General features: G+C 44.3%; 1 protein-coding gene across 16 annotated transcripts in view; it reads right to left on the bottom strand.

Annotated features, from left to right (window-relative positions):
* RIMBP2 (RIMS binding protein 2) overlaps positions 1-27,966 on the bottom strand; it is a 758,298-nt gene that overhangs the window by 196,224 nt on the left and 534,108 nt on the right. For all 16 annotated transcript variants that reach the window (XM_040347437.1, XM_040347489.1, XM_040347429.1 and 13 more), the window contains one exon: positions 24,088-24,900. In XM_040347437.1, the coding sequence (XP_040203371.1) occupies positions 24,088-24,900 (813 nt within the window). The remainder of the gene's footprint in view (positions 1-24,087; positions 24,901-27,966) is intronic.

The raw sequence follows: 27,966 nt of genomic DNA on the forward strand, positions 1-27,966 counted from the left end.
TGTCAGGGTACTAGCTCCATCTCTGACAGATTCCCGCACATGCCCAGTAGAATGACATTTCGGCGCATGCCTGTGCGTGGTTTGCGCGCACGCATGCGCGGTACGGCAGCGCGCCGTGTGCGTGGAAGCGCGCACGTGCACGTATGCGGCAACCCTGGGGCCAATCAGAGGCCGGACATTCCTATTTAAACCAGCAGCCTTCCCTGAACAGGTTGCTGGTTTGTCTTCAGCTCCTATGTGTTTACCTGTTGCCGTACCTGCCTGTTTTGACCCGGAATTCCTGACGACTCTCCTCTCACCTGGAACCTCTGACCCTTTGGCTAACGTTACCTGGATTGCTGTTATCTCCTGCCCCTTGACCTTGGCTTGCTCTCATGGACTCCCTCTGAACTCTCCTGCCCTTGACCCTCGGCTTGTGACTCGGATTTGCCCTCATCTCCTGTGGACCCTACCAGACTCACCTACCAGTTCCTGCCTGACCAACGCTTGTCTCCAGTCTTCTGCACCTGCCCTGCTTCTGTCAGCTGCACCAAGTCTTCCTGCCAGCTCCCGGCGCCGGTGCCTCCTTGTGCCGTCCCTCCTCTGTCCCAACTCCAGGGAGTGGTCTGCACAGGGTCGCAAAGGTGAGCCGCCCTCAGCATCTCGGTCTCGGTGAGTACAGGTTCTGACAGTACAAACCAGCCAGATGTCTGAGACCGACAGGGCGCGCTCACCCTTTGAGACGCTGTGCCAACAGGTCTCCGCCTTAACAGAGGCAGTCCAGAAGCTTCAGGAAGGCTACCTCCAGATTGATGGCCGCCTCCAACAACTGGCCGGTTCCCCAGGTCCATCCACTGCGGCCCTAGCCTCTTCACCCGGACCTTCTGCTGCCCAAGCTCCTGCAAGCCCTGTCATGATGGGGAGTAATCCCGAACCCCGGGTCTCCATGCCCGAGCGATTCTCAGGCGACCGCCGGAAATATCGGGCTTTCAAGAATGCCTGTTCCCTTTACCTGGCCTTGCAACCTAGAACTTTTGCGACCGAAGCTGTTAAGGTTGGATTCGTAATCTCTCTCCTTTCTGAGGAGCCTCAAGCATGGGCACACTCCTTAATGGAACAACGCAGTCCAATACTTGACTCTATGGACACCTTCTTCACCCACATGGGGAAATTATACGACGACCCCCTACGTGCAGCCACCGCAGAGGGTACTCTGCACAGCTTAAATCAAGGGAGACGGCCGGTGGAAGACTACACCGCCGAATTTAGAAAGTGGTCTGCTGACACAGGCTGGAATGAGTTGGCCCTCAGGTACCAATACCGCCAGGGCCTCTCTGAGAACCTAAAGGATGAGCTTGCAAGGTCGGCACCCCCTGCCTCTCTGGAGGATTTAATCCAAACCGCCACTCAGCTGGATAGGCGCCTTCGAGAACGTCGTTCGGAGAGGTTCCAGTCCAACCGGCCTAACTGGGTTCCACCAAGATATGCTCCAGTACCTCCGCCTCACCCAGCTCCACCAAACACCTCATTACCCGACCCAGAGCCGATGCAGCTTGGTATAGTACGGGCCCCTCTGACTCCAGAAGAAAGACTCCGGAGGCGTCAATCTAACCTCTGTCTGTACTGCGGAGCCGCCGGACACTTTTTGCGCACTTGCCCAGTAAGGCCTTGTAAGTCGAAACCTCCATCTGCTATCAATTTCCCTGTTACCAGTTTGCCTCAGACTTATGTTATCCTCTTTCTTTCCCTACAGCTCCCGGAAGGGGCAACACGTCTGCCGGCGATAATTGATTCCGGGGCCTGCAGCTGCTTCTTGGACTCATCCTTGGCCCAAAAGCTGTCGTGGCTGGCCCCGGGGTGTTTGGCACGGACGTGCCATATGAGGCATTGGGCATCGGCTATCACCTGTACGTTGATGGAATGCCACTGCTTACGATTGCGGTATATGTGCTCTGTGGCACGGGGGGCCGTAGTGCCACATGTGTGCAATCAATGGCCCCTGACGGTGCGTGGTAATCCGGCAATGCTGTAGATATCCTGCATTGCCTTCTGCCGCAGGTGCTCATGGGTCGGTTTGATGATGTGGTGGGACATGCGTGTGAGGATTGCGTGGACGACCTGGGGAACGCATCTGCTCATGGTGGATTGTGACATCCCAGACATGACTCCACTTGTATGTTGGAAAGATCCACTGGTGAGGAAGTTGAGTGTTGCCAGTACCTTGACCAGTGGCTGCACTGCATGTGTTGTCCTGAAAGCGTGGTTGCTCTGCTCGTCCGTAACGGTGCTGCTGCAGCTGCTCTCCAGCTGACCTGTGCATGTCTGTTGCCGGGTTGCGCCTCATGTATGGGGAATAACTTTACGCCGGACAACTTGCGTGCATCTCGCATAGCATGCGCCGTGCGCCCAGCCCACATGTGCGCCCACCCTACGCCGGCGTGCTCACGCTACGTCGGCGGGGCGTAGCCTGTTATTAGGCGCATGTTGGTTCGTGGGTCTGCCGCACACATACGCCGGCGCACATTGGCACTTATGCCGGCGTAACGTGCTGTACGTCGGCGTAAGTGCTTTGTGAATCTGGGCCATCGTATTTAAAATATTTGTGGTTAGATGGTTCTTTCTTTTTTTTTTTTTTTTTAAGAATTTATTGAGGTATATTGCAGTACAAAAAATAGAAGAAAAATTAAATAATAGAAATGACAATAGAACTAAGTACACAAAGGTTACTAATCACATTTTGTCATATAAAAAAAACAGAAACTGGATGGATCATATGAAAGCTAGACCCTGAAAAAATATAAGAGTAGGTAACAAACCAAACAGAAAAACAAAAGGAGGTGGGGGGGGGGGTCACCACTAGAAATGAGGGAATAAGCTCAAAAAAACATATATTAAAAAAAAAGGTATGTGAGAAGCAAGAGCTATGCCTGTTCAGAGGGCTGCCGATATGCTAGCGCTGCAGGGTTAAGGAGAGAATTAACACGTTGTTTAATCGAAAAGGGAATCCCGGGATCTTGGATAGAAATTAGTTGTTGGGTGAGGCTTCTTGGCTCATAGAAGATGAAAGGTCCCCATAGTACGAGAAGGAGAACATGAAATTGTTGAGTTCCTCTGGGGGTAAGGTTGCCTCCATAAAAGTCTCCCATCTGGAGTAGAAACGTTTTGCGGAGCCTTCACATTTGAAGTTGGTATTGAGCTTGTCTTTATATAATAGGAGAAGGAGCTCCCTTTTAACCTGTGAGACTTTAGGTGGGTAGGAGGATGTCCAAGTTTTTAGTATAGATCTTCGAGCGATGAGTAGACATACCAGGATCCAATTTGAGTGTAGCGTACGGGAACCGGCAGACCATGTGAGGAGGTGCTTGTCCTAATAACCAAAAATAAGTAGTAGAGGATCCTTAGGTAACTTTAAAAGAGTTATTCCATATATGAAGGATAATACTTGATCCTAAAAGGTGGAGATAAAGGTACACGGCCAAAAACGATGTGTTAGTGAGGGTTTGAGTTGGTGGCAAAGCGGGCATTCGGCAGCTATACGGCTGCTCTTGTCATGAAGGAAAGGGATGTAGGCACGATGCAGGATTTTTAGTTGCAATTCTCTCCAAACCTCGTTGGGGATTATTGCAATATCTTATTATAGCCCTGAAGGAGTTTAGGTACTAGGGCCCATATTCTCTCTAAAAATCCGCGGGCTGCGCTTAAGGCACTTACACTCAATGACGAGGATGACAGGTGGGGGGTGGTTTTTTGAAGGAGAGGTTTATAAATGTCCAAGATGGTATAAGATCCATTTAGGAGAAATTGATCCGTAACCGTCAATTTTAATCTCTTAGCATCCTCTCTACAGGTATCCCGGAGAAAACTGATGCATTGCCTGAAAGAGAAGGCATGAGATTGGGGAAAAGAGAAGGTTGTTGCCACTACGGAGAAAGGGAGAGGGCACCCTGTGTTCACACTGCAAAGTTGAGAGAACTTAGTGAGTCCTTTTTTGCTCCCATATTTCAAAGGCTTTGTGACTCACCCCTGGTAAAAAAAATGTGGATTACCTTGAATAGGGAGGTATCTGGATATAAAAGGGGAAAGCTTGAGGCCTTTTCTCGATTCTCTCCAAGCAACGGCTGTATCACGTAAAAGGAGATTATGTTGCAGATCAGGCAATAGTGGGATCGTCTGTAGCGGGTATAATAGACGGGCAAAACTGACCATCGTAACCTCTTTCCCACCAGGCTTGTTTTTCAGATTCTGTGTCTACGAGACTAAAACATTTTTTTTTGCTAGAAAATTACTTAAAACCCCCAAACATTATATATATTTTTTTCTAACACCCTAAAGAATAAAATAGCAGTCATTGCAATACTTTTTGTCACACCGTATTTGTGCAGCGGTCTTACAAGCGCACTTTTTTTGGAAAAAAATCACTTTTTTGAATTAAAAAATAAGACAACAATAAATTTTGCCCAATTTTTTTATATATTGTGAAAGATAATGTTACGCCGAGTAAAATGATACCCAACATGTCACGCTTAAAAATTGCGCCCGCTCGTGGCATGACGTCAAACTTTTACCCTTAAAAATCTCGAAAGGCGACGTTTAAAAAATTCTACAGGTTGCATTTTTTGAGTTATAGAGGAGGTCTAAAGCGGCGATACCTCACTTGTGTGGTTTGAACACAGTTTTCATATGCGGGAGCTACTCGCGTATGCGTTCGCTTCTGTGCGCGAGCTCGTCGGGACGGGGCGCTTTAAAAACATATTTTTTTTGTTTTCCTATTTATTTTTATTTAGTTAATACTTTTTTACACTGAAATAAAAAATAATAAAATTGATCACTTTTATTCCTATTACAAGGAATGTAAACATCCCTGACAGGTCCTCTTAAATATGAGATCTGGGGTCAAAAAGACCTCAGATCTTATATTTAGACTTAAATGCAAAAAAAAGAAAAAAATAATTGAAACTGTCATTTTTTCAAATGACAAAAAAAAAAAAAAGTTTCTTTAAGACGCTGGGCGGGACTGGCGTTTTGACGTCACTTCCGCCCAGCAGAGCCATGGGGACGGGTGAAGGACATTTTTCCCTCACTCGCAACCCCAGTCAGCTGTCGAACGGACCCGATCGCCTCCGCCGCTACCGACGGCTCCGGTAAGCAGCGGAGGGCGCGGGAGAGCAGCGGGAGGGGGGGGGGCCCGCTCCCGCCACCGATAGTGGCGATCTCGCGGCGAATCCGCCGCGGAGACCGTCTGTATGAACCCGGATCAAGGGGATCCTTACCTTTTCTGGAAATTAATTTGATAATGGCCTGATTACCCGTGGGCAGGTATGGGCCCCCTGACCAAATGCCTTCGTAGACAGTGAGCAAAGTAGGTTCCGTTATGTTTTGTAGGGTTTTATAAAATCCCCCTGTGAAACCGTTGGGGCATGGGGCTTTGGAAGGAGCTAGATGTTGAATAGTTGTTGAAATTTCAGAGCGGGATATAGGTGCATTTAGTGCTTCTAGTTGGGAGGAAGATAACGAGGGTAGGGCAGATTTGTCGAGATAAGAGTGCGCAACTGTTCTGTCAATGGGGTCACGTGCGTAAAGAGAGGTGTAATATTGCAGCATAATTTTGTTAATATCCCGATGCGAGTTTCTGACGACACCTGTGGTGTCACGCAGGGCAGTAATATGTGTAGGGCGGAAGGGACCTTTACAGAGTCTCGCCAGAAGTTCCCAGCTTTATTACCGTATTTATGGAGTGTGGCGTCGAAGTAGGCTTTCTTCGTTCGTTCAAGGGTTTCCACCCATGAGTCAAAGGCTCTTTTTGCAGATTGCCATTCCGTTCTGTTATCAGGTGAGTCTAAGGCAGATAGGGTGCGTTGGGCCACATGAAGTTTGGAGCTGGCTAATTTATATTCAGCTAGGATGCATCTCTTATAAGAAGCGGCATAGGAAATGATGCAGCCTCGGAGGAAAGCCTTGCCTGCTTCCCAGAAGAGGTTGGGCTCACCACTGTGTGGGGAGTTTCCCGTGGAGAATTGTTCCCATTCTTTTGTCATGTATTGTTGGAAGTCTGAATTATTATGAAGAAAAGAGGGGAAACGCCAAATTCTAGGGCTAGGGCATAGGTCTGGGTTGTCTAGAGTTACTGAAACCGGGGCATGGTCGGATATGGCAATATCATGAATGTCTGAACCGGAGATCAGAGGGGTGAGGTTATCAGTGCATAAGAGATAGTCTATTCTAGTGAACACTTTATGTGGGTTGGAATAGAAAGTAAACTCCCTGTCTACCGGGTGAAACAGTCGCCAAACGTCTTGGAAGTGGAGAGAGTCCATCGTGTCTGCGAAGAGGGTCGGGTTGGAGGGGGGAGGGGTAACGGGCTAGCGTTTGAGGGGAGACCTGTCATCCGTTGGGTATAAAATGGCATTGAAGCCACCACCGGTGAGGTGGGGGATATGTGGGATGCGTAATAATCTGGAAGATAGGTCATTAAAGAATTGCTTCCCCGGACTGTTGGGAGCGTAAATATTCGTTAGGACAAGTACCCTGGTGCCTACGCAAATGTGCGCCGTAAATATATGCCCCTGGTCGTCAGATTCTGAAGATATAATTTCGCATGGGAGGTTTTTGTGTATCAGGATGAGGACTCCTGCTTTGCGACCTAACGCACTAGAGCCTAAGACCGTGCCCACCCAGAGTTTCCTCATGCGATGGAAGTCAGGAGTGGAGAGGTGGGTTTCTTGGAGGAGGGCGATGTCAGTGTGAAGTCTTTGGAGATGGGGGATCTAAGTCCCTTAACATTCCATGATAGGACTTTCATGTGCGGGGAGTGAGAAGGGGGGTGTGCGCTGGAATTGAGGGGACAGACAATGTTAAAAAGAGAGTAGGGGCAATCAATACGAAGCCTATCGTAATGGGCATAGCAAGGGGGTAGGTAATACACGGCCGGTGGTGATCTAGGGGTGACAGAGGAGAGGTGCGGGAAAAGAGTGCTTGTGGGTGATAGGGTAAGAAAATAACATAAATAGCAAACCAAACAGTCGAAGAGCTTCACTTTTTTTCCGCATGGAAATAACAGAGTAGGGCAGCTCCCAGTACAGACCCGAGACACTGCAGTAAAATAACCACCTATAGTAAGCAGAGGTAGAAAGCACAAAGCAGTATATCGGATGCGCAAAGGGGGGTTTAGCTGTTTTCAGCATCATTCACCCATGAGGTACTAATGAGCAGGGTTAAAAAAAAAGGAAAACAACACACAAACAAAACTTAATAAAGGTAGGGAACCCCATAAGAAATATAACCTTAAAGTCCAACAGGGTGGATGGGGGCCTCGGGTGGAGGCAGGAAAAAAAATTGGAGAAAGTACTTCCCGGAAAAACAAACCCGAAGCTGTCGGAGTCCCATCTATTGGTTAGGTGGACAAGTACAGTTGGAGAGGTGCCGTTCCCAAATCAGCGAGGAGTATAGCAGTGATCAGATCCCGAGGTTTTGAAGCGTTTGGGAGAGTCTTTCCTAGGGCTTCATTGGTCCAGCGGGCGGTTGGTCGGATTAGCTTTCGACGGTGAGTTGGAATGAGGCGCTGTAAGCAGCGTACGCAGATAGGCTTCCGCTTCGGAGGGGTCGTGAAAGGCCACTTGGTCCCCAGTGGGGGTTTTGATGCGGAGAAAAGCAAGAAATGACAAAGTGAATATCACTTGCCATTGGTGGAGCTCCGTGCAGACATGTTGGAAGGCCTTCCTCTTCTTGGAGACTTTGGCGGAGTAGTCCGCGAAAATCAGGACCTTCATCCCGTCTACTTGAAAAGATCTAGATTGTCTGAATTTTTGTAAGATGGATGTTTTGTCAGAATAATTCAGATATTTTGCGATGATCGGGCGGGGAGATTTGCGTTCTGTGGCGAAAGCACCCAGGCGATGGGCCTGTTCGACTGTACATGTACCAGGAAGGCCTAATGCTTCTGGGATGCGTCTGGCACAAAAGTCAGTGAGAGCAGAGTTTTGGAGTGATTCTGGGATACCAACAAAGCGCAAGTTACTCCTTCTGGATCTATTCTCCAAATCATCCAGCTTTTGAAAAACATATTGATTAATTTTATCCTCGGCTTCCTCCGTAGCTTGTGCCTGATATAATTCCTCTTCTAGGTTAGAGATATGGCTCTCAGCCTCATTCAATCTGGTGCCATGTTCGCCCAGCTGTTTTTTGATCTGCTGCATCCCTGCAGTTACAGCTTTCTCCACTGAAGCAGCAATCATGGGGGACAATAGTGTTGCCACAGATTGAGCTATGAGGTCAGTGTTGTAGGGGTTAGCATCCCCCTGGTGTGAACTGTGTGGGGCATGCTGTGGCTGTGGAGGGCATGGAACAGGCTGTGGCTGAGAAAGCTCTGGATCACCGATTACCTCCATGGCTGGTTTCTCAGCGATCGTGGACAGGCCGAAGCCGGGGCCTCAATTTTGGATGCGTCCGGCGCGGCCGTACGTGATCTCGGGCCGTTTTTTTCCCACAAAACGGTCCATCGGGCATCCGGGAGGCAGGATGGGAGGTGCGGGCAGCGGCAGGAGAAACAATGGGCTTTATATGCCGATTTTAAGGGGCTGCGAGCGGGAGCTGAGGGAGAAGCCGCTACTCTATGCCGCGCCGGAACCGGAAGCCTAGATGGTTCTTTCTATAGATAATTCAACCACACTAATGTTTATTTTTGACTATCTTGTATTTATATGATTGTACTTTTTTCTTTCTATTTGATATTTCAATAAAAACTATTGAAAAAAAAAAGCAAAGTGGAGCAGTATGATCTATGGTAAAAAAGTGGGGGAAACGAAGAGAGGGGTGGGGGTTGTGAAGTAGAGGAGGGTAGAAATAGACGACAGGAAACAGGAATGAAAGGATAAAGAAAACAAAGAAAAAGGAGAGTGGATAGCAAGGCAAGTGAGAGCTCCAGTGGCTACAGGCCATGGGCTTTATAGTTCCAAAATAATATGCACAGGGGAAGGAGAGGGTCCATAATCACATGACCTACATATTACTTACAACTAATTTTAGGGCCCCCATCTTTTGCAAATCTATTTGTGGATTATATTAAGGCATGCTATATACATACTTCTGATGTTTTTTCTAACCATATCAAATGTTGGTTAAAGAGCAGTTCCACCCATTCACAAGAAGTGTAGCTGCTTTAAAAAAACAGACACTCACCTGTCCCATGGTCCAGCGATGCAGCCACCCAAAGCCTCACTTCTCTCCCCCTCCTCTCTGAGGCGCCGTCATTGCAAGTGTGGGCGCCCGGCTGTGGCTTCACAGACAGGAACGCACTGCGCATGCGCGAGCGTACTGCAATCTTCTGGGACCTGTTGCGTGTCCCAGAAGATTGCAGGGAGGAAAGGGAAGAGGTGAACGCCAAGAGAGGAAATGGGATCTGGGTACCTGTGAAAACTAGGTACCCGCTCCCCCCCCCCCAAAAAAATGACATGCCAAATGTGACATGTCAGGGTGTCACAATATTTAAAGCAGAAGTTCCATTTTTGAGTGGAACTGTGTCATGGGCTGTGTATCCGGGCCAATTGTAACTCACCCAGTGGATGCATGTTTCTGGTGGGGGTTTGCACTGATGATATTGTATCGTTAGTGCCAACTATGGTCCTTATGGTGGAGCAATTCCATGCATCTACCGTCTTTGGGACTATGGCCCATGTCCACACGCATATACGCACAGGCGCAGGTCCGGCAACGTCAGACGCTCTGCGTCATGGGCGTTTCCAGATGGAAATTCCAGGAGACACAATATAAAAACATACACCGCAGGACACACATCAGTTGTGTGCTGCAGTAAGGAGACGCCTGTGTATCCCTGTCTGTCACTAGTGGTAAGTTCAAATTTATCTCACCTGGACTGCTGTATTGATGAGGCTGTTTTACCACAGCTAACTCATATCATAGTGGTTATCTACAGACTCCTCACTTCAAATGAGGCAGCCATCTGACTGAAGTGAGGACTCTTTACTCCACATGAGGCAGCTACCTGATTGAAGCGAAAATCTGACTGGAGGACGTAGAACCCCATTTTTCACACAAATTTAATTGCAGTGTCATATTCTGCTCCCTATCGCAGAATGCTGCGGAAGTCACGTGGCGGCCAACTGCGCATGCGCAATGCGTTCCAACGGCAAATGCTATGCGTTCCAGGGGATTTACGACACTACCCTTCAGTGAACCATCACAATTTGTCACGGAAGTGACGAGGAACCATACATAGAGCGGCGGGGGGGGGGGGGGGGGTGGCAGGAGAGAAAGAGACATACAGATGTAACGAGAACCATACACAGAGCGGGGGGCGGGAGAGAAAGAGACATACAGATGTAATGATAACCATACTGTATCTGCATGTCTCTTTATCTCTCCCCCCGCTCCGTGTATTGTTCTCATTATATCTGCATGTCTCTTTTTTTCCCGCCCCCCCCCCGCTCTTTGTATGGTTCTCATTACATCTGTATGTCTTTCTCTCCGGTCCCCCCCCCCCCGCTCTGTGTATGCTTCCTCGTTACTTCCGTCACAAATTGTGATGGGTTCACTGAACGGTAATGTCGTGAATCCCCTGGAACGCTTCGCATTTGACGTTGGAACGCATTGCGCATGCGCAGTTCGACGCCATGTGACTTAGGCTGCATTCTGCGATAGGGAGCAAACGGTGACACTATACCGGAATCACACTAGTGCGGTACAAATTTCAGCTCTCTTATCTCTGCAGAGAGATAAGAGAAGTGTTCAGCAGATTAGCAACGTTTTACTGTAGATGCGAATTTGGAGACCTGGGAGAAGTTCCGGGTGAGAGGAGAGTGGGGGAGAAGTGTATTGAGCTGAATGAGAGAAATTCCTGAAGAGAACTGAACACATCTGCGAATTAGAGCTGCACCGCAAGACATAAAAAACGCACACAGTTTGGAGGCAATGCGCAGTGCGAATGCATCGCACATATGTGAACCAGCCTCATTGAAAACAATGTATTTTGAAATGTCCTGCGAATTGGATGCGGTTTAAGCCGCACTCAATTTGCATAGGTGTGAACCTGGCCTAAAGGTAACATTTCACTTTAGTTCACTTCACCTAAATATGATAGGATATCCTACTTTATTTCATACCATACACATGTATCTAGTCTTATGTTATATAAGATATATTCTTTCTTTTAATAAACACAGGTGCACACCCACACAGTTCACTAATATTTCCCAAAGGAATATATCAGATCCACCTCTGGTCACAATATATATAAAGAACTCAGGTAAAAACAAAAACTATAATAATATAATAACACCTCTGATTCAGTTGATGAAAAATGTATAAATAACTAATATAAATAACTAATTACCACTAATTGTTATTTTCAGACCTCCCTGTACCCAGAGGGGCTATATATATATATATATATATATATATATATACCAAGTGACATTGACTGGGATAGAACAAACGTCTCTTAATAGAAGGTATATGTTATATTTATATATATATATGGATAATGCTTATAATTTGCCACCTGGCCACGTTTATGGGCCTGAGGAGAATGTGAATATACTGACATATGTCTAAATTCAAATATTTTATCTAGGTTATACCTATGTTTTGGGCCATCCTGTGACTTTCTGTGTCCTCCGGGGTGGGTTGCCATTTATGGTTCGGGCTCTTGGCCACCTACCTGACACAGCATCCACGGTGAGATGTTCTTTTAGGCCTCGTACAGACGACCGAACATGTCTGCTGAAACTGGTCCGCTGACCAGTTTCAGCAGACATGTTCGGTCGTGTGTACGGCCGACCGGACAGGTTTCCAGCGGACATTTGTCCACCCGACCGTTTTCGAGCGGACACATGTTTCTTAGCATGCTAAGAAACATGTCCGCTGGAATCCTGTCCGTCGGACATGTTCGGTCGTCTGTACAGACTCACCGTACATGTCCGAGTGGCCGCCATCCCTCGCATGCGTCGAATCACTTCGACGCATGCGTGGAAGCATTGACCTTCCAGCGTCGCGCACGTCGCCGCGGACACGTCACCGCGCTGTCTGTCCGCGCGGATTTCTGTCTGATGGTGTGTACAACCATCAGACAAAAATCTCCGAGGGGACATGTCTGCTGAAAACGGTCCGGCGGATGTGTTGGTTATATACCGGCAGATGGTTGCACTTTTTTTCTATGAAATATTAACAATATATTTTGCACGATGTGTATATATAAAGATATTAATGTTTATTTTTAGTTTCATGACATATTCCGTGTACATACCTTTCAACAAATTATGCGCCTATGTATGACTCCTTAGGCCTTGTACACATGACCGAACATGTCAGCTGAAACTGGTCCGTCGGACCTGTTTCCGCGGACATGTCCGACCGTGTGTAGGGCCTACCGGACAGTTTCCCGGCCTAGCGGACAGGTTTCCAGCGGACAAAAGTTTCTAAGGCCTTGTACAGACGAGCAGACATGTCCGATGAAAACGGTCCGCGGACCGTTTTCATCAGACATGTCTGCTGGGAGGTTTTGGTCTGATGTGTGTACACACCATCAGACCAAATTCCCCGCAGACAGAAAACGCGGTGATGTGGCGGTGACGATAAAGCGGCGACGTGCGCGAACCAGGAAGTTCAATGCTTTCACGCATGCGTCGAATCACTTCGACGCATGCACGGGATTTCAGGCCAGTGGACATGTCCGATGAGTTGTACTAACCATCGGACATGTCCGACGGATAGGTTTCCACCGGACAAGTTTCTTAGCATGCTAAGAAACTTTTGTCCGCTGGAAACCTGTCCACTAGGCCAGGAATTCAGTCCGCTAGGCCGTACACACGGTGGGACATGTCCGCGGAAACTGGCCTGCGGACCAGTTTCAGCAGACATGTTCGGTCGTGTGTACGAGGCCTTAGCATGCTAAGAAACTTGTCCGCTGGAAGCCTGTCCGTCGGACATGTCCGATGGTTAGTACGACTCATCGGACATGTCCGCTGGCCCGAAATCCCGCGTATGCGTCGAATTGATTCGACGCATGCGTGGAAGCATTGACCTTCCGTGTCAGAGAACGTCGGTGTTGTCTACGTCACCGCGTTCTCTGTCTGCGGGGAATTTGGTCTGATGGTGTGTACACACATCAGACCAAAACCTCCCAGCAGACATGTCCGACATCGGACATGTCTGCTTGTCTGTACAAGGCCTGAGGAAGCGGACATCAAGTAACCGTGAAACATGAGGCATGTAGAATTTACATACACTGCGCAATTATTGGTACTTTGTATATATCGTTGGTAATATGTGCCAACGATAAGTTGATTCATGGTTGTCACAACTGATATTTTACTGTAAATGTTATGGAATGTTTCTATTTTTGTAATAAAAACCTTTTAATTATAATTGTCATGCCTTCGTTAATAAGGTTTATAATCTTTACATTGACTTTGGTTTAATAAATTCATGCTGCCATCTAATGGCCATTTTGTTTAACTGCTCTATTTCTGTTACAAAGCATTCAGCTAGAATAGCTAGTTAGTTTGGTCCATGCAAGCTACTGTATTTCTTTCCCATCAGCCCCTGCTTCAGGTTCTTTAGGCCTTTTCCCTTTTTCACCCTTGAAGGAAGCACATGGACTGCCTAGTTCTACGCTACCCATCCAGATCCATCTCCGGTATGTTTATCATTTGTCTCTCAGTCTAGATAGATAGATAGAGGCACTAATCGTATTATTGTTTATTAATTGTAATCTGTTTGTATCTATTACAGTTTTACTCTGTCTTGTACTAATAAAAGTTCAAAAGGATTCTGCGCCTACTGGAATGCATTGGTGGTGGTAAACATTTCACACACCCACACAAGGGTAACCATTATTGCATTCACAAATATCTGAACTGTAATACGGATTACTGTGTGTATTTTTCTCAAATGCCCATGTTCACTCCCATATGTGGGAAAAACAACCAGCCCTTTTAAGAGACATTTTTAACCACTTCCGGACCGCCTCCTGCACATATACGTCGGCAGAATGGCACGGCTGGGCACATGTACGTACAGGTACGTCCTGTACTAGTACCCAGTCGTGGGTCGCGGGCGCGCGCCCGCGACCCGGTCCGAAGCTCCGGGACCGCGGGTCCCACGGACCCGATCGCCGCTGGAGTGCGGCGATCGGTCCCCGGAGCTGAATAATGGGGAGAGCCGTGTGTAAACACGGCTTCCCCGTTCTTCACTGTGGCGGCTGCATCAAACGTGTGATCCCTTTTATAGGGAGACACGATCGATGACGTCACACCTACAGCCACACCCCCCTACAGTTGTAAACACACACTAGGTGAAACGAAACTCCTTCAGCGCCCCCTGTGGTTAACTCCCAAACTGCAACTGTCATTTTCACAATAAAGAATGCAATTTAAATGCATTTTTTGCTGTGAAAATGACAATGGTCCCAAAAATGTGTCAAAATTGTCCGAAGTGTCCGCCATAATGTCGCAGTCACGAAAAAAATCGCTGATCGCCGCCATAAGTAGTAAAAAATAAATAAAAAATGCAATAAAACTATCCCCTATTTTGTAAACGCTATAAATTTTGCGCAAACCAAACGATAAACGCTTATTCCGATTTTTTTACTAAAAATAGGTAGAAGAATACGTATCGGCCTAAACTGAGGGAAAAAAATGTTTTTTTATATATTTTTGGGGGATATTTATTATAGCAAAAAGTAAAAAATATTGCATTTTTTTCAAAATTGTCGCTCTATTTTTGTTTATAGCGCAAAAAATAAAAACCGCAGAGGTGATCAAATACCACCAAAAGAAAGCTCTATTTGTGGGAAAAAAAGGACGCCAATTTTGTTTGGGAGCCACATCGCACGACCACGCAATTGTCTGTTAAAGCGACGCTGAGCCGAATTGTAAAAACCCCTTGGGTCATTTAGCAGCATATTGGTCCGGTCCTTAAGTGGTTAAAAACACAGGAGAGAAATTAGGGTAGCCCTTTTCAAGACGAAGGAAGGCGTACAGATTGATCTGAACAAACTGGTGGCTGTACATTTTGTTAAGCAAAGACATCAAATACATGAACTGAGGTGTATGGTCATTGAGCATGTCGAACAGCCCATTAGAGGTGGGGACCGTGACCATCTTGTTTTACAATGCGAGGACTACTGGATTCGCACTTTTAGTATGGTACAGACTTGACACCAATCTATCATTCACATGGTTTTTGAATGATAGATAACTGTCTGTTGGCTTGGCTGATATTATGATTGTAATATTTTCATCAGGGCCATTTGCTTTCCCCTTTTCTTTTTCCTTTGTAGACTATTGTCAGGTGGCGAGTACATTAAATAATGGGGGCCGAAAAATTTGTCTTTACTATGTGTAGGCTATGTGATTATGGAGGTAATGTGGGCCATAAAACTGTGATTATGGAACCTTTCCTTCCCCCATGCATATTACTTTGGAACTATAAAACCAACAACCTTTAGCTACTGGAGCTTTCGCTTGCCTTGCTATCCACTCTCTTTTCTCTTCTTTAGTCCTTCCATTCCTGTTTCTGCCCTATTATTTCTATTCTCTCCCCCTCCTCGACTTCCCAACCCCCCTCCCTCACCCTTCACCCCCCAGATTTTTTCACCATAGACCACCCTGCTCCACGTTGTATTTCTAATCTTCTGGTATCTTTTTCCCCCCACCTAACCCCCTTTTTTTCTCTTTATCTTTTCTTTATTTTATTACTCCTTAAAGTGATTGTAAAGGCAGGAATTTATTTTATCTTAATGCATTCTATGCATTAAGATAAACAACTTTCTGTATGAAGCAGCCCCTCTCAGCCCCCATAATACTTACCTGAGTCCCATCTCTATCCAGCGATGTTGTAAGAGTTCCTCAGCTGCCTGAGACTTCCCTCCTCATTGGTTGAGACAGCAGTGCAGTGCCATTGGCTCCCGCTGCTGTCAATCACACATGGAGCTGTGGCTTGGCTCGGGTGCCCCCAAAGCAAGCTGCTTGCTGTGGGGGCACTTAACAGGAGGGAGGGGCCAGGAGCACCGAAGAGGGGCCCAAGAAAAGGAGGGTCTGAGCTGCTCTGTGCAAATCCATTGCACAGAGCAGGTAAGTATAACAATAAAAAAAACAGACTTTAGTATCACTTTAAATATTTTCTATTTTCATTATTTATAGTCATTATTATTTTTATTATTTTTTCTATTGATATCTTTGTCTTAATTGTTGCCATTATTATTGATTACATTTTTTACTATCTTTATCTTTTGCTTACATTTTTGCCATTCTTTCCCCTATTCCACTCTCTGTGTGCTTCTCTAGTGTTATCTTTATCTGCATAGTTTTTGTTTTATTCAGGCTTTTTTCCCTCTTCTTTTTTCTCCTCGGCGACTCCAGCCTGATAGCACGATGGGTGACAGTTAGGGATGAGCCGAACATACCCGCGTTCGGTTCGCACCAGAACGTTCGAACAGACCGACCGTTCGCGCAAACATTTAGAACCCCATTGAAGTCTATGGGACTCGAACGTTCGAATTCAACAGTGCTCATTTTAAAGCCCAATATTCAAGTTATTGTTGGAAAACGTCTTTGAGAACTCGTGTCTTGCCCCAGGGAACATGTATCAATGGAAAAAAAAGTTTTAAAAACTATTTTTTTCTGGAGCAGCGATTTAATTAAGCTTAAAGTGAAAAACAAAAAACAAAAATTACTTTAAATATCGTACCTGCTGGGTGTCTATAGTAGTGGCACGTGTTTAGAAATGTCCCTGCACAACATGAGATTACTCTCAGAAAAAAGTAATTTAATACTGCTTGCGGCTTTAATGTAATGTTTGGTCCCTGCAATATGGATAAAAATCATGGAAAAAAATAGCATGAGTTTCCCCACCACCACTCCCCCCAGGTCATTACAAGACCCAGTGCCGATCCTGACCTCCCTGGGGCCCCAAGAAAAATGACATGGCACATTAAAAATGAGAAGGGGCGCTGACGACAGTGACATGTCACATTAAAGAAAGTTGAGAAGCGGGGGAAGGGGGTGTTCTGCTGTCGGAAATGACTCAGCCAGTGAGTTTAGAAGTGGGGTGAGGGGGCGAAAATGACTTCTCACCAGACGGGGCCTCTAGTAATTTGGGGGGTCCTTTGCAGCTTTGCGGGGCCCTAAGCGGCTTGCATAGTGAGCCTATAGGGAGAATCGGCCCTGACAAGACCCTTTGGCCCTATATACTTTGTAGGTTTTTTTAAGTAGAATCTGAACCATGTCATACTTTGCTGCTGCATATTGCACAATTTCCTAAAGAGACCCTCAACAAACTACATGACACTTGTGCCTGGTGATGAGGCCATTGATGTTCCAGTGTTGGCCCGTGAGCCTGTGGCCATACAGGCTTGGCCCCCCCAAAGCGCACGTGCTGTGTGGCAACAATATGTCGATTATTTTAGGGGTGGGGGGGCCATTACAATGCCAGATCTTGGCTGAATAAATAATTTTTTTGGGAAAGAAAAATTCTAGAAAAAAGGGGGGTTGCCATCCGGGGCCCCCTTTGAACAAATTCTGTGAAGAGCTCCTGTTCTCTGAAGGCCTCCATTATTTCTGCAAGTCAAAATTTATCAAAAAAAATAATGTCAGTAAAGTCTTAGCTTTCTCCCCATATCTAACCCACAAACTCATCCACTGATCATAAAGTCCAATTATCAAGTTTCGTATCGTCGTACAGCACGATTGTTTTTCCGACATTTTCTACCGACCGCGAACGACGTTCTCACTCACGCAATATCCCTTTATACACTGCAGTAAGAGCAACTGCGTTTATGGCCAAAAACACAGCAAACGTGCACTAACAGCAACTGCGTTTATGGGCAAAAACACAGCAAATGTGCAGTAAGAGCGACTGCATTTATGGCCAAAAACACAGCAAACGTGCACTAACACACGTGCAGTAACAGCTAATGCATTTTTGTGCAATTATATAGCACACGTGCAGTAACAGCAACTGCGTGTATGTGCAATTAAATAGCACACGTCCACTAACACTGAGTACTATGTTTAGGTGTAAACTAAACACTATGCAGGCAATACAACACGTTAGAGCACTGCATCTAGCACAATCTACTGCCTAACAATAGGAATAGCTGATCTAGCTAAGCTATACAGTGTATAAATATATGTACAACGCTAGGATGTATATATATCCTCTACACACTGTAAATTTAACTAAACTGACTAGCCTTCCTGCTCGATCTATCTATCTGGTAGAAAAGACACTGTGTCTATCTCTCTCTCTCTAACTGTTCTTTTCTTTAACAAAGCCGGAACACACTACACGCGGCCTTATATAGTGTGGGGCGTGTACTAAACCCCCTGAGCCATAATTGGCCAAAGCCACCCTGGCTTTGGCCAATTATGGTTCTTCGTTTTTTGCGTGCTGTGATTGGCCAAGCATGCAGGGTCATGGTGCATGCTTGACCAATCATCAGCGCGCAATGCCGCAGTGAATTATGGGCCGACGCGCGTCACTCGAATTTGGCGCGAACGACCCGTTTTGTTCGAAATTCGCCGAACGTACGAACAGACGATGTTCGAGTCGAACATACATTCGAGTCGAACACCAAGCTCATCCCTAGTGACAGTGTAAATTAAGTGGAAAATGCAATAACAGATATCACCACAACTGTTAATGATCTAATTGATGCAAATGATGAAAACGAGGAAGAAAGGCACTGGCTCTATGCCAAAATCATGGATTTGGAGGACCGCTCCAGGGGAAACAATTTAAAGCTAAGAGGGGGTACCCGAATCAGTGTTCCCTCATGATCTCATGCATTATGCTAAATAAATGAATAAATAGAGAACTCCGCGCTATGGTAATAAAATATCTAAATATATTAAAGAAGCTGCTCCCCCTAAAGTGGTGTGAAAACAACTTTAGCAATGTGGGGGGTGTATAATAAGGGGGCGCTAATATTAGGTGGTAAATTCTAAATTCTAGCTTGAAACAATATATTAACTATAAGGTCAACAATATAATAGTGATTTAAAGTGCAAGTGCTTATATAATAACAACATCAAAAAATAGGTGCAAACAGGTCCAAAAAATGCAGCGATGGTCACTAAATGATAAGCATTGGTAAGTCCATGCATCAAATGGTTGACTTGAGAGTAGACACCATCACCACGGAACAGATATCAAACTGGTGACACCCAGTGAAAGGTAGAGGTAAGTGCCTACTTACCAGACCACCATGACCCTTTGTTTGAAAAAAGGATCGGGTGGAGCTTTAGTACAGTTGGTGGCCTAAGGTCTGTACTGGTACCTGTATGGGACTGGCCAGGAATGGACTCCAACAGAAGAAATTACCATGAAGAAAATTAAGAAAAAAGGGCCATAGTGAAGTTCTGCGATTTAATGTAAAACAGATTAAAAACAAAAGCCAAATGGCCGCTTACTTGTGCAAGTGCCGAGACCTTGGCACTAAGGAATCAAGCGTGTTACAGCTAGATGTGACGTGGAGCACCAGCTGCACTGTGTCTCACTCTCGTGGGTAGGTGTAGCATGCATTCCACCGCCTCTCTGTGCCAAATCTGGAAGTAGCTGAGCGTGGCCAGGAACGCCTCGACATACATTTCATCTATTGATGTCGTCGGGAAGCTATGCTAAAGACCTTTTCCACTTGCTAGTGCCTGATCTGCCTCCTCTGGATCTCACTATTGATCGTATTCATCGCATAACCAAGCCATCTTTCCTGCCGGATGAAGTCCCCAGAGACGTATTCATAAGGGGTGCACTTCTTCTTCATTAAGGAAAGAAAACTAAGAACATCACATTCTCTGGGGGAACAATATGCAAACATATAGATCTCTCCAAACATACCCAGGACCTATGCAGGCAGCTAAATACTATCACTAAGACACTATGCAACAATAACATAGCTTACAAAAGGGAAACACCCCACTAAGTTGATCGTAGAATGCAATGGATCATCATTCACTATCACCTCCCTGGAAAAAGGCCTTTTCATGCTTGGGGAATGGGGCATCATACCCATCCATTCCCCCATTCTGGAGCTCGCAAAAACCCTGACAAAATACCGCCATCTCATTATGGGCCTCGCTCTAGAAATCGCTGACTCTCGGCTACAAGTGGTGCTAATGAACATAGACAAATATAGTCTCCCCCTACGGCCCATCGGCTGCCATGCTAGTTGTACTTGAACTGTTTTCCCCCTTCTAGGATGATGCAGTCTTCTCCAAATTCACACCAAATTCACTTTCTTTATAAAGTGATGAAGCAAATCAACAAGCAATATATCCAAAGTTCCAAGCTAATTTCTGACTTCCAAGTTGGAGACACTAACCATGGGATAAGTCTATTTGACATAATTATAATAATAATGCTGACCAATCCACATTCATCCTTACTAGCTGTGCATGACATACTACAAAAGTTTGGAGCTACTGTATATTCTACTATAAAGTCAATGCCACTAAATCACATATCCTTGGCCTGGGGGTCGACAGCACCACTCGCAACTTTTATCTTTACAATTCCCTTTTCATTAGGCTGATGTAGGCATATCTTACCTAGGAATCACACTAACAAGTCACCACGAAAAACCTCCTAATGAGAACTACACCCAATATAAACAGAAATGTTCCTTATCCCTTAAACAGTTAGGGAAACCCAAACTCTTGGGGGCAGGTTGTTTGGTGGAATTCAAAATGTCTATACTCCCACAACTAACATACCTTTTCCACACTCTACCTATCTCCATTGAAAGAGTGTACGTCAACACCCTCCAAACATCCCTCCAAAACGTAATTTGGGCAGGGAAAAAGCCACACGTGTCAAAACCTAGACTTGTTAAACATAGATTTGCAGGGGGATCTGGCTTAGTAGACCTGGCTGACTACTACACTGCAGGTATATTAGCTCAGTTGAAAGAATGGTTCTAAAGCTACCACTTGTTGGGGGGAACTAGAAAGGCAAATTATTCTGGGCAAAAACCTAAAGAACTGGCTATGTAGTTTAAACCCGGAAACAAAACTCAACCTTATTCCTACCATTCTGGCAGCCGTTAGATCCTGGCTCAAATTAACTTCCAACACCTGGATAAACAGTACCTCTACCTGCTCCTAAATTGATCATCTCAGATCCCCTCGCATTATATTACAATGACAATGTTTGTACTTCTGATAATGCACTTTATAATATATTGAAGCACAATAACCTAGCTTGTGCAACCCTAAAAACAGCGTGTGTTTCTAAATATGAAACCTAGCAGTAAAAAATTGTTACCAATCTGCTACATAATACTTTCCTGCATGCTGGTAGCAGTAAATAGGTTATGTAGTTAATTTTGATTATGCTAGTATTTTAGTTAATCAAAGCTAAGATGTTCCCAGCAAATGATTTAATGACTTAATGTAACATAAAATAAATAAAAAAAATTGCAAGAAAAGAATCAATTACAGTGACTAGCTGTGCCAATTAATCAGACTGAGACTTGGAACTGTCATGAGTTATCCTTGCCATATGATTCAGAGTTTGGAATGAGTCTAGACATTAACCAGATGAGCAAACAACCGTATACACAGGGCAGCTAAACAATCTAGCACTTTTAAAGAAAAGTATAAGCACTGATGTTTATTCTACTTTTAGTGAGACAGCAGAAAAATGATTATGGGAAAAAATAAATAAACCATGCAATAAACATACAATTATAGCAAAACCATCTAAGTATTATCAAGTTGAAGGCATGGAGCTGTATGTGTGTGGTTAAAAAAGGAACACAGCTATCTGGAACAAATAGATGTAAACACAACTCCAGTTTGTATCTTGGCAAATCAGGCAAATGTATGTGCCAGTAAATCAGTCCATCATTCCACTGCAGGCTTTTAAACATAAGTTGAAGCAGTGTGTTCTGCATTAATCATTGCTCCTCTGGTACCTATGGATGTGAAATGGCTATTTGTTCTATTCATTCTTTCTTCTCTTTCAATTTTAAAGATAAAACATTAAACACAATTTATTATAATAGTATTGGAAGAGAGATAGAATACCAGGGGCTATTCATGGACTTTTTAGGCACAGTAATGAACCTAAAGGATTAGTATACAAAATATAAAAAAAAATATTGAAAGGTATAATGTACATGAAAAGGAAGTTCACAAGTTAGCCATATGTGATTTGTTGGTCTCCATCGATGGCCCTGTTCACCCCTTATGTTTATTGAGAGCTTGTCCACCTTTTTCCTGGTCTGCATATCCATATATACATGTTTTATATCCTCAGTTTAAATTACCTATGATTATTTTATAAACCTGTTTTCCTCTCTATATAGCATACGTTATGGAGGCTTTCTGAAGAAGCGTAATGTTATGCGAAACATGTCAAGCCACTGCAGTTCTCGCCCCAACACATGTACATCAAGTAGCGGTCAACCAACCCTCCAAGGCTATTTTTTACGAGCATATTCTATGTTTGTTTATGCAGGGTGTTGTGTTTAGTTTGGTCTGTTACCTTTTTGTTGTCTGTATGGTGCTTGAGTACTGTCTAAGTATGTTTTAGTAAGTTCCTTGTGAACTTCCTTTTCATGTACATTATACCTTTCAATACATTTTTTATATTTTGTATACTAATCCTTTATGTTCATTACTGTGCCTAAAAAGTCCATTAATAACCCCTGGTATTCTATCTCTCTTCCAATTTATTAGGACGCGGCACTTTATCTACTTTTTTGTATCCGCAGCACCACTCTGCGTTATGATACATTTGTTCTTCTTTTCAATTATAATAGTATTGTTTAAATAATTATTATTATATTTATTAATAACATTTTATTTACAATACATGTTCGAGTTCCCTATTAACTAAATTATATATGGTAATATCTAAAAAAATATACCCCGGATTGACTCTACAAAGGGCAATATTAGAAATTGTAATTGTATTCCCTCTTAAAAACTAGGAATAAGATTTGGTGTAAAGGCCAGAAAACTGGGCATATTTGGCCAGTTTGCCGGTCTGAACCTCCAGGTGATATAACCAGCATGGATCCTGGGTGATGTAATTAATCAAATATGATCATAACCATATATTCATAGCATATCCCAGCTGGCCTGTTCACATGCAAGAGTGGGTGGGGATCTGTAGTTTGTGATAAGAATAGTGGCGGATGCAGATCTTTGTGTGCAGTGAATTGTCATGGCGGCAAATCAATAATCAGAAGTCGCTCATCACAATTTATGTGGATCTACATTGCTGGGTAATGTGATTGACATCTAATTTACATCATGGAACATTATTCATTTATTTTTTAAAAAGAGAACTTTTTTCACAGTATGGGTGTTTTTAATTACTATTTTTTGGGGGGAATGATAGCAAGGTGAACTCTGTACGATACTCATTCACCTGGAGGGAGGTGCATATTTGGGGGCCCACTTATTCTCAAAAGGGCTTGCAAATTTCAATAAGCCCCACAGAGCCCCACATTGGGAGCAAAATAAATAAATTGTATAACAATATTCCAAGTGGAAAAACATGTTCATTCATACTGTGTGAATGGAGCAAAAATGATTGTTACTATTTCCTGTGCTAGTTTTAATTGATTTAAACCAGAAAAAAACTGCATAGCCCATTGGATGATACTAAGTATTACAGGAATTTTCTCGTTGCCACCCCCCTTGTGCCTCCATGCGTTGCGCCTGAGGCATCCTCTCAACCGACCCCATGCCCAGCACGGCCCTGTATTAGAGTATATATAACTTGAAAGTATACAAATATGTATTTCATGAAGCTGATATATTATACTTTACAACTTTATGTGAATATCTTCTGATGAAATCCTCAAGTATACAGTACACGTGAAAGCTCCCACTGCTTTCAACTGTTTATTGACATTGAAACTGACATTTTTGGCCTAATAATTTCCTGAATAACCAATATGTTATGGTTAGTTTAGGTTGTGGCAGCTGTCAGTGTTCTTGTATGTAACTATATGATAGAGGTCACCTGTGTAGCAAAAAAAACTGCCATCTTTGTCTCTTTAATCCAAGTTATTCAAAAAGATGAAGAAGAAGAAAAAAAAAGATCACAGCAGTTATGTTATAGAAATAAGTAAAGGCCACTAACCTAATGGTTGAGTAATAAATTCTGCATATGCTTCCTTGCGTTCCCTCTGTTCCAAAGGAAGCTGCCATGGCATCTGGTGAGGCTTTGCCAGAAGTTTTACTTTGAATGTTGAATTTGACTTTAGGTTCATAAAATTATACTTATATCTGGCAGCCTTAACAATGTCAAATTCCTCATCATTTAGGAAAATGACATGGCTATAATTGCTGTTGCTTGGGAGCCAGCTGAGTTCAGCAGACATTGGGGTGATGTTGTCAACTTTGAGATGAGAAGGCGCTACAATGACATCCTTCCCAACTAACAAAGTACACTGCAGTTCATCTGAGTTGCCTCGATCTGTGACGGTCTGGATCGAAATGCGATAAGTAACTGTGGCAAGATCCAGTTTCTCAATAAGACTTTTGGTTCTACTCCCAAAGTTTAAAGTTGCGCGGACTTCTTTTCCCACCAAGATATTATAACTGTGGATGGTACCCCAGCCCGGTGGCACTAGTGGTGGCTCCCAACCCACAATAACACTTTTGGCGAGTTGTTTGATAAGGGTTATTTTGCGAGGATAAGGCACAATGTCTTCTCCAATCTCATCAATGTTCACATACATAGTCCCTGTGCCATTGTTCAGCACACTGGACTCTATGTGAATGGGCGGTGTGATTTCCAGCTTGTGTTCCCCTTGAAGAAGAGGGGCAGAATGATTGAGAAAATTCTCTTCCTGTTCACTGGCCAAAGTGCTTGACACATGAAACTCATCATTTTGTACAAAATCCACAAAATTTGAAGGTACAAGCCCTCTCTGGCCATCCAGCAGCTCACCTGTGTAGAGAAAATATACAGAGAAACATAAGAACTCACCTAATAACATGTTTACTGGAAACATTTGTTGAGTTTTGACAAACATATATACAAATTCAAAGATGAGTTTACAACTACTTTTCCTGGTGTCTTCCACCCAGTTATATAGCTTGTGATAATCAAAATACTTAAATAAATTCATTTAAAATATTGAAAATATCATCTTCAATTTAGTGTAACAGGGTGATAATGGAGTGATGAGACATTCTTTCTCTATGTTTTTCTCCTTTTCAAGCATTGCAACTGTTGGTGATATTTTGGATAACTTAAGCTATATAACTGCAAGTGATAGAGAGACCATGTAGTAGTAGAAGTAGTTGCATACTTATATTTTCATTTGTATATATGTTAGCATCAGAAAATGTATTTAATATGATTGTGTGCAGTAATACATGTTATCTTAGTTTTGCTTGAGTTGTGACATATAGTGGTATCCAAAATATCTCATAGCTGATGGAACAATTTATTTTATACTTTGGATTCAAACGAGGGATGTTGGTACCTATTTTTGAAGCTATTTTTGTTTGTTTTCATCAAAGTAACACACATACATACATTTTCACATAATGTTCCAGATGTATTTATTTTTAAAGCATATTTCCAGGCATCTGCATGTTATACATAGTTATTTTGGTCCACCTGGACTAATGTAACTACTGTATGTATGTATGTGTCATTCCTGGCTGGTGGCACCGTAAGCTGAAAATCACTAAAGTAGGCACCACTTCTCCAGTGATCTCTACTGACTTCTGGGTCCCGTGCTTCTAGGCTAGCCTGATGCCTTGTGAATACATGGGTTTTGCTGCTCAGCATGAGAGCCAGTGAGAGAATGTTTTGCATACTCTAAATGTATACAAAGCATTCTCTGATTGGGAGAGGTGAATAGTGTGACATCACCGCCCTGCCTCTCCACCTCATCCAATCAGAGAAATCTTTGTAATCATTCAGAAACACAAAGCATTCTCTGAATGGCACCCGAGCCAAGCAGCCAAACTCCTATGTTCACAACGTAGGAGAGCAACAGCTTGGCACAGGACCCATAAAAAGAGGAAATTACTGAAATAGCAGTGTCTACATCAGTGATTTTTGGCTTCCAGTAGCATCAGCCAGGTATGTCAAATACATAGTTACAGTTGCCCAACTGGACCACTGTAACCAAGTATAACATGTCGAAGTCTGGATTATTCTTTAAAGTATATCGATAGCCAAAACTGTGGTTGACACAGGAAATCTGCATCACCTCTAGAAAAACTCAGTGCCAGAGGGTCACACTACAGGCCTTCGCCATGCCTTCTTCAGTGGGGACAGCTTCCAGAGCTGGTGGTCAGCCTATCAAGATAACTGCATTGAGGAGCACTCTTGGTTCAGCACAGGGCTGTCTTTATGAGAGGGCACACCTGGACACTGCCCAGGGGGACCCAGCTGCATGGGGGGCCCCTGCACTTTGCCCAAAGCAGCTGGTCTTTGAGCCCACAATACCCCAAAATTGTGGGCCCCATGATGGCACTGAAAGTGATAGATACACAGGGGAGGCAGGCTGGCAGCAGTGCGCTGTGCTGTACAGAATGATACCTATTATTTCACAGCCAGCAGAGAGGGGCAGGGATGGAGTGACAGGGATGCTCTGACCCCGCCCCATGCAGCTTGAATGCTCGAGACTCAAAGGAAGGGATGTAGAGAGGCCACAGTGTAGTGTGTATCAGGGATGTAGTGGTGTCACAATACAAGGGGTGTCCTATGGTATATAATTGGGAGTGGTAGGGGGCGCTAGAGCAGTGGGCTAACTATATAGTGTACCACAATTAGAAGAACATACACTCGATAGAATATATGCATAAAGGTGAGTAATTACATGCAATTCGGGCCCTAACAGCAGGAACTGCGTAAGGTGATATGTGTAACTAGATCTTGAAAACAAAATATAAAGTGCCAATAGCCATAAGTTGGATCTACCGGTAAACAATATAAATGTGAAACACAATGAGAAAAAAGTGCTCCCAAAACCAGAAAAAACAAAACGAAAAAAGTAAAAAAAGTCCAAAGAAAAAAATTGTATTGACAACACTGTCCATGCACTCTTAAAGTGATAGTTGGCTTATTCCAAAATCGCAGTGATTCAACTTGACGGATAGGCATGCAATCTTCTTTAAACCAAGTGTATACAATTAAAATCTTCCACCACTTATGAGTAAACACCCGAGAAGTGCTGATGAAATGGGCTCTTACCAGAGCGATAGGGCTTGCTTAGTGAAAAGAAAGCCAAAATCGCATTAGCAGAATGATGTCTGCAAACATATGGAGCGTCTTCTACTTGTGTCACGGGCTATCTCACTTCAGGGAATTAGGCAGATGGGACATGAAAAGGCAGAGAACAACTCATAGTGCAACCGGTTTATTGAAATAAAAAAGTTAAAAACAAAGCAGGGCCAAGTGGCCACTTACACTATCAAGTGCCCAACCCGGCACTAGGTCTGCAGGCTCAGATATGGAGGCACCAGCCTCTCCTTCCGTGTCGGCGCGAGTCCGTCAGGTGTCCTTGCTGACAGCCGAATGCGGGAGGGGGATAAAGTTCAAAAGGAGTGACCAGGCTGCGCCGCCGACGATCGTTTCGTTAGTACGTCTTCAGTGGGGCGTGCCTGGTCACGAGGGTCACGTTCTTTTGAGTGATAGAGCAGGGAAAGCGCGAAAGGTGATTGGCGGAGCCAGCGGTCAATCACAGCGCAATCCCGGCAGGTTAACGAAATGGAATAGATGAATGTAAATTTGAGTGACACGGATGGCAGCCTATTGGAGCGCAGTCCCAGTGGCGAATTGAACAACTACCTGCCGGGATTGCGCTGTGATTGACTAAGTGATAGTTGGCTTATTCCAAAATCGCAGTGATTCAACTTGACGGATAGGCATGCAATCTTCTTTAAACCAAGTGTATACAATTAAAATCTTCCACCACTTATGAGTAAACACCCGAGAAGTGCTGATGAAATGGGCTCTTACCAGAGCGATAGGGCTTGCTTAGTGAAAAGAAAG

Source organism: Rana temporaria, chromosome 1, assembly GCF_905171775.1.
Source record: "Rana temporaria chromosome 1, aRanTem1.1, whole genome shotgun sequence".
NCBI lineage: Eukaryota > Metazoa > Chordata > Amphibia > Anura > Ranidae > Rana > Rana temporaria.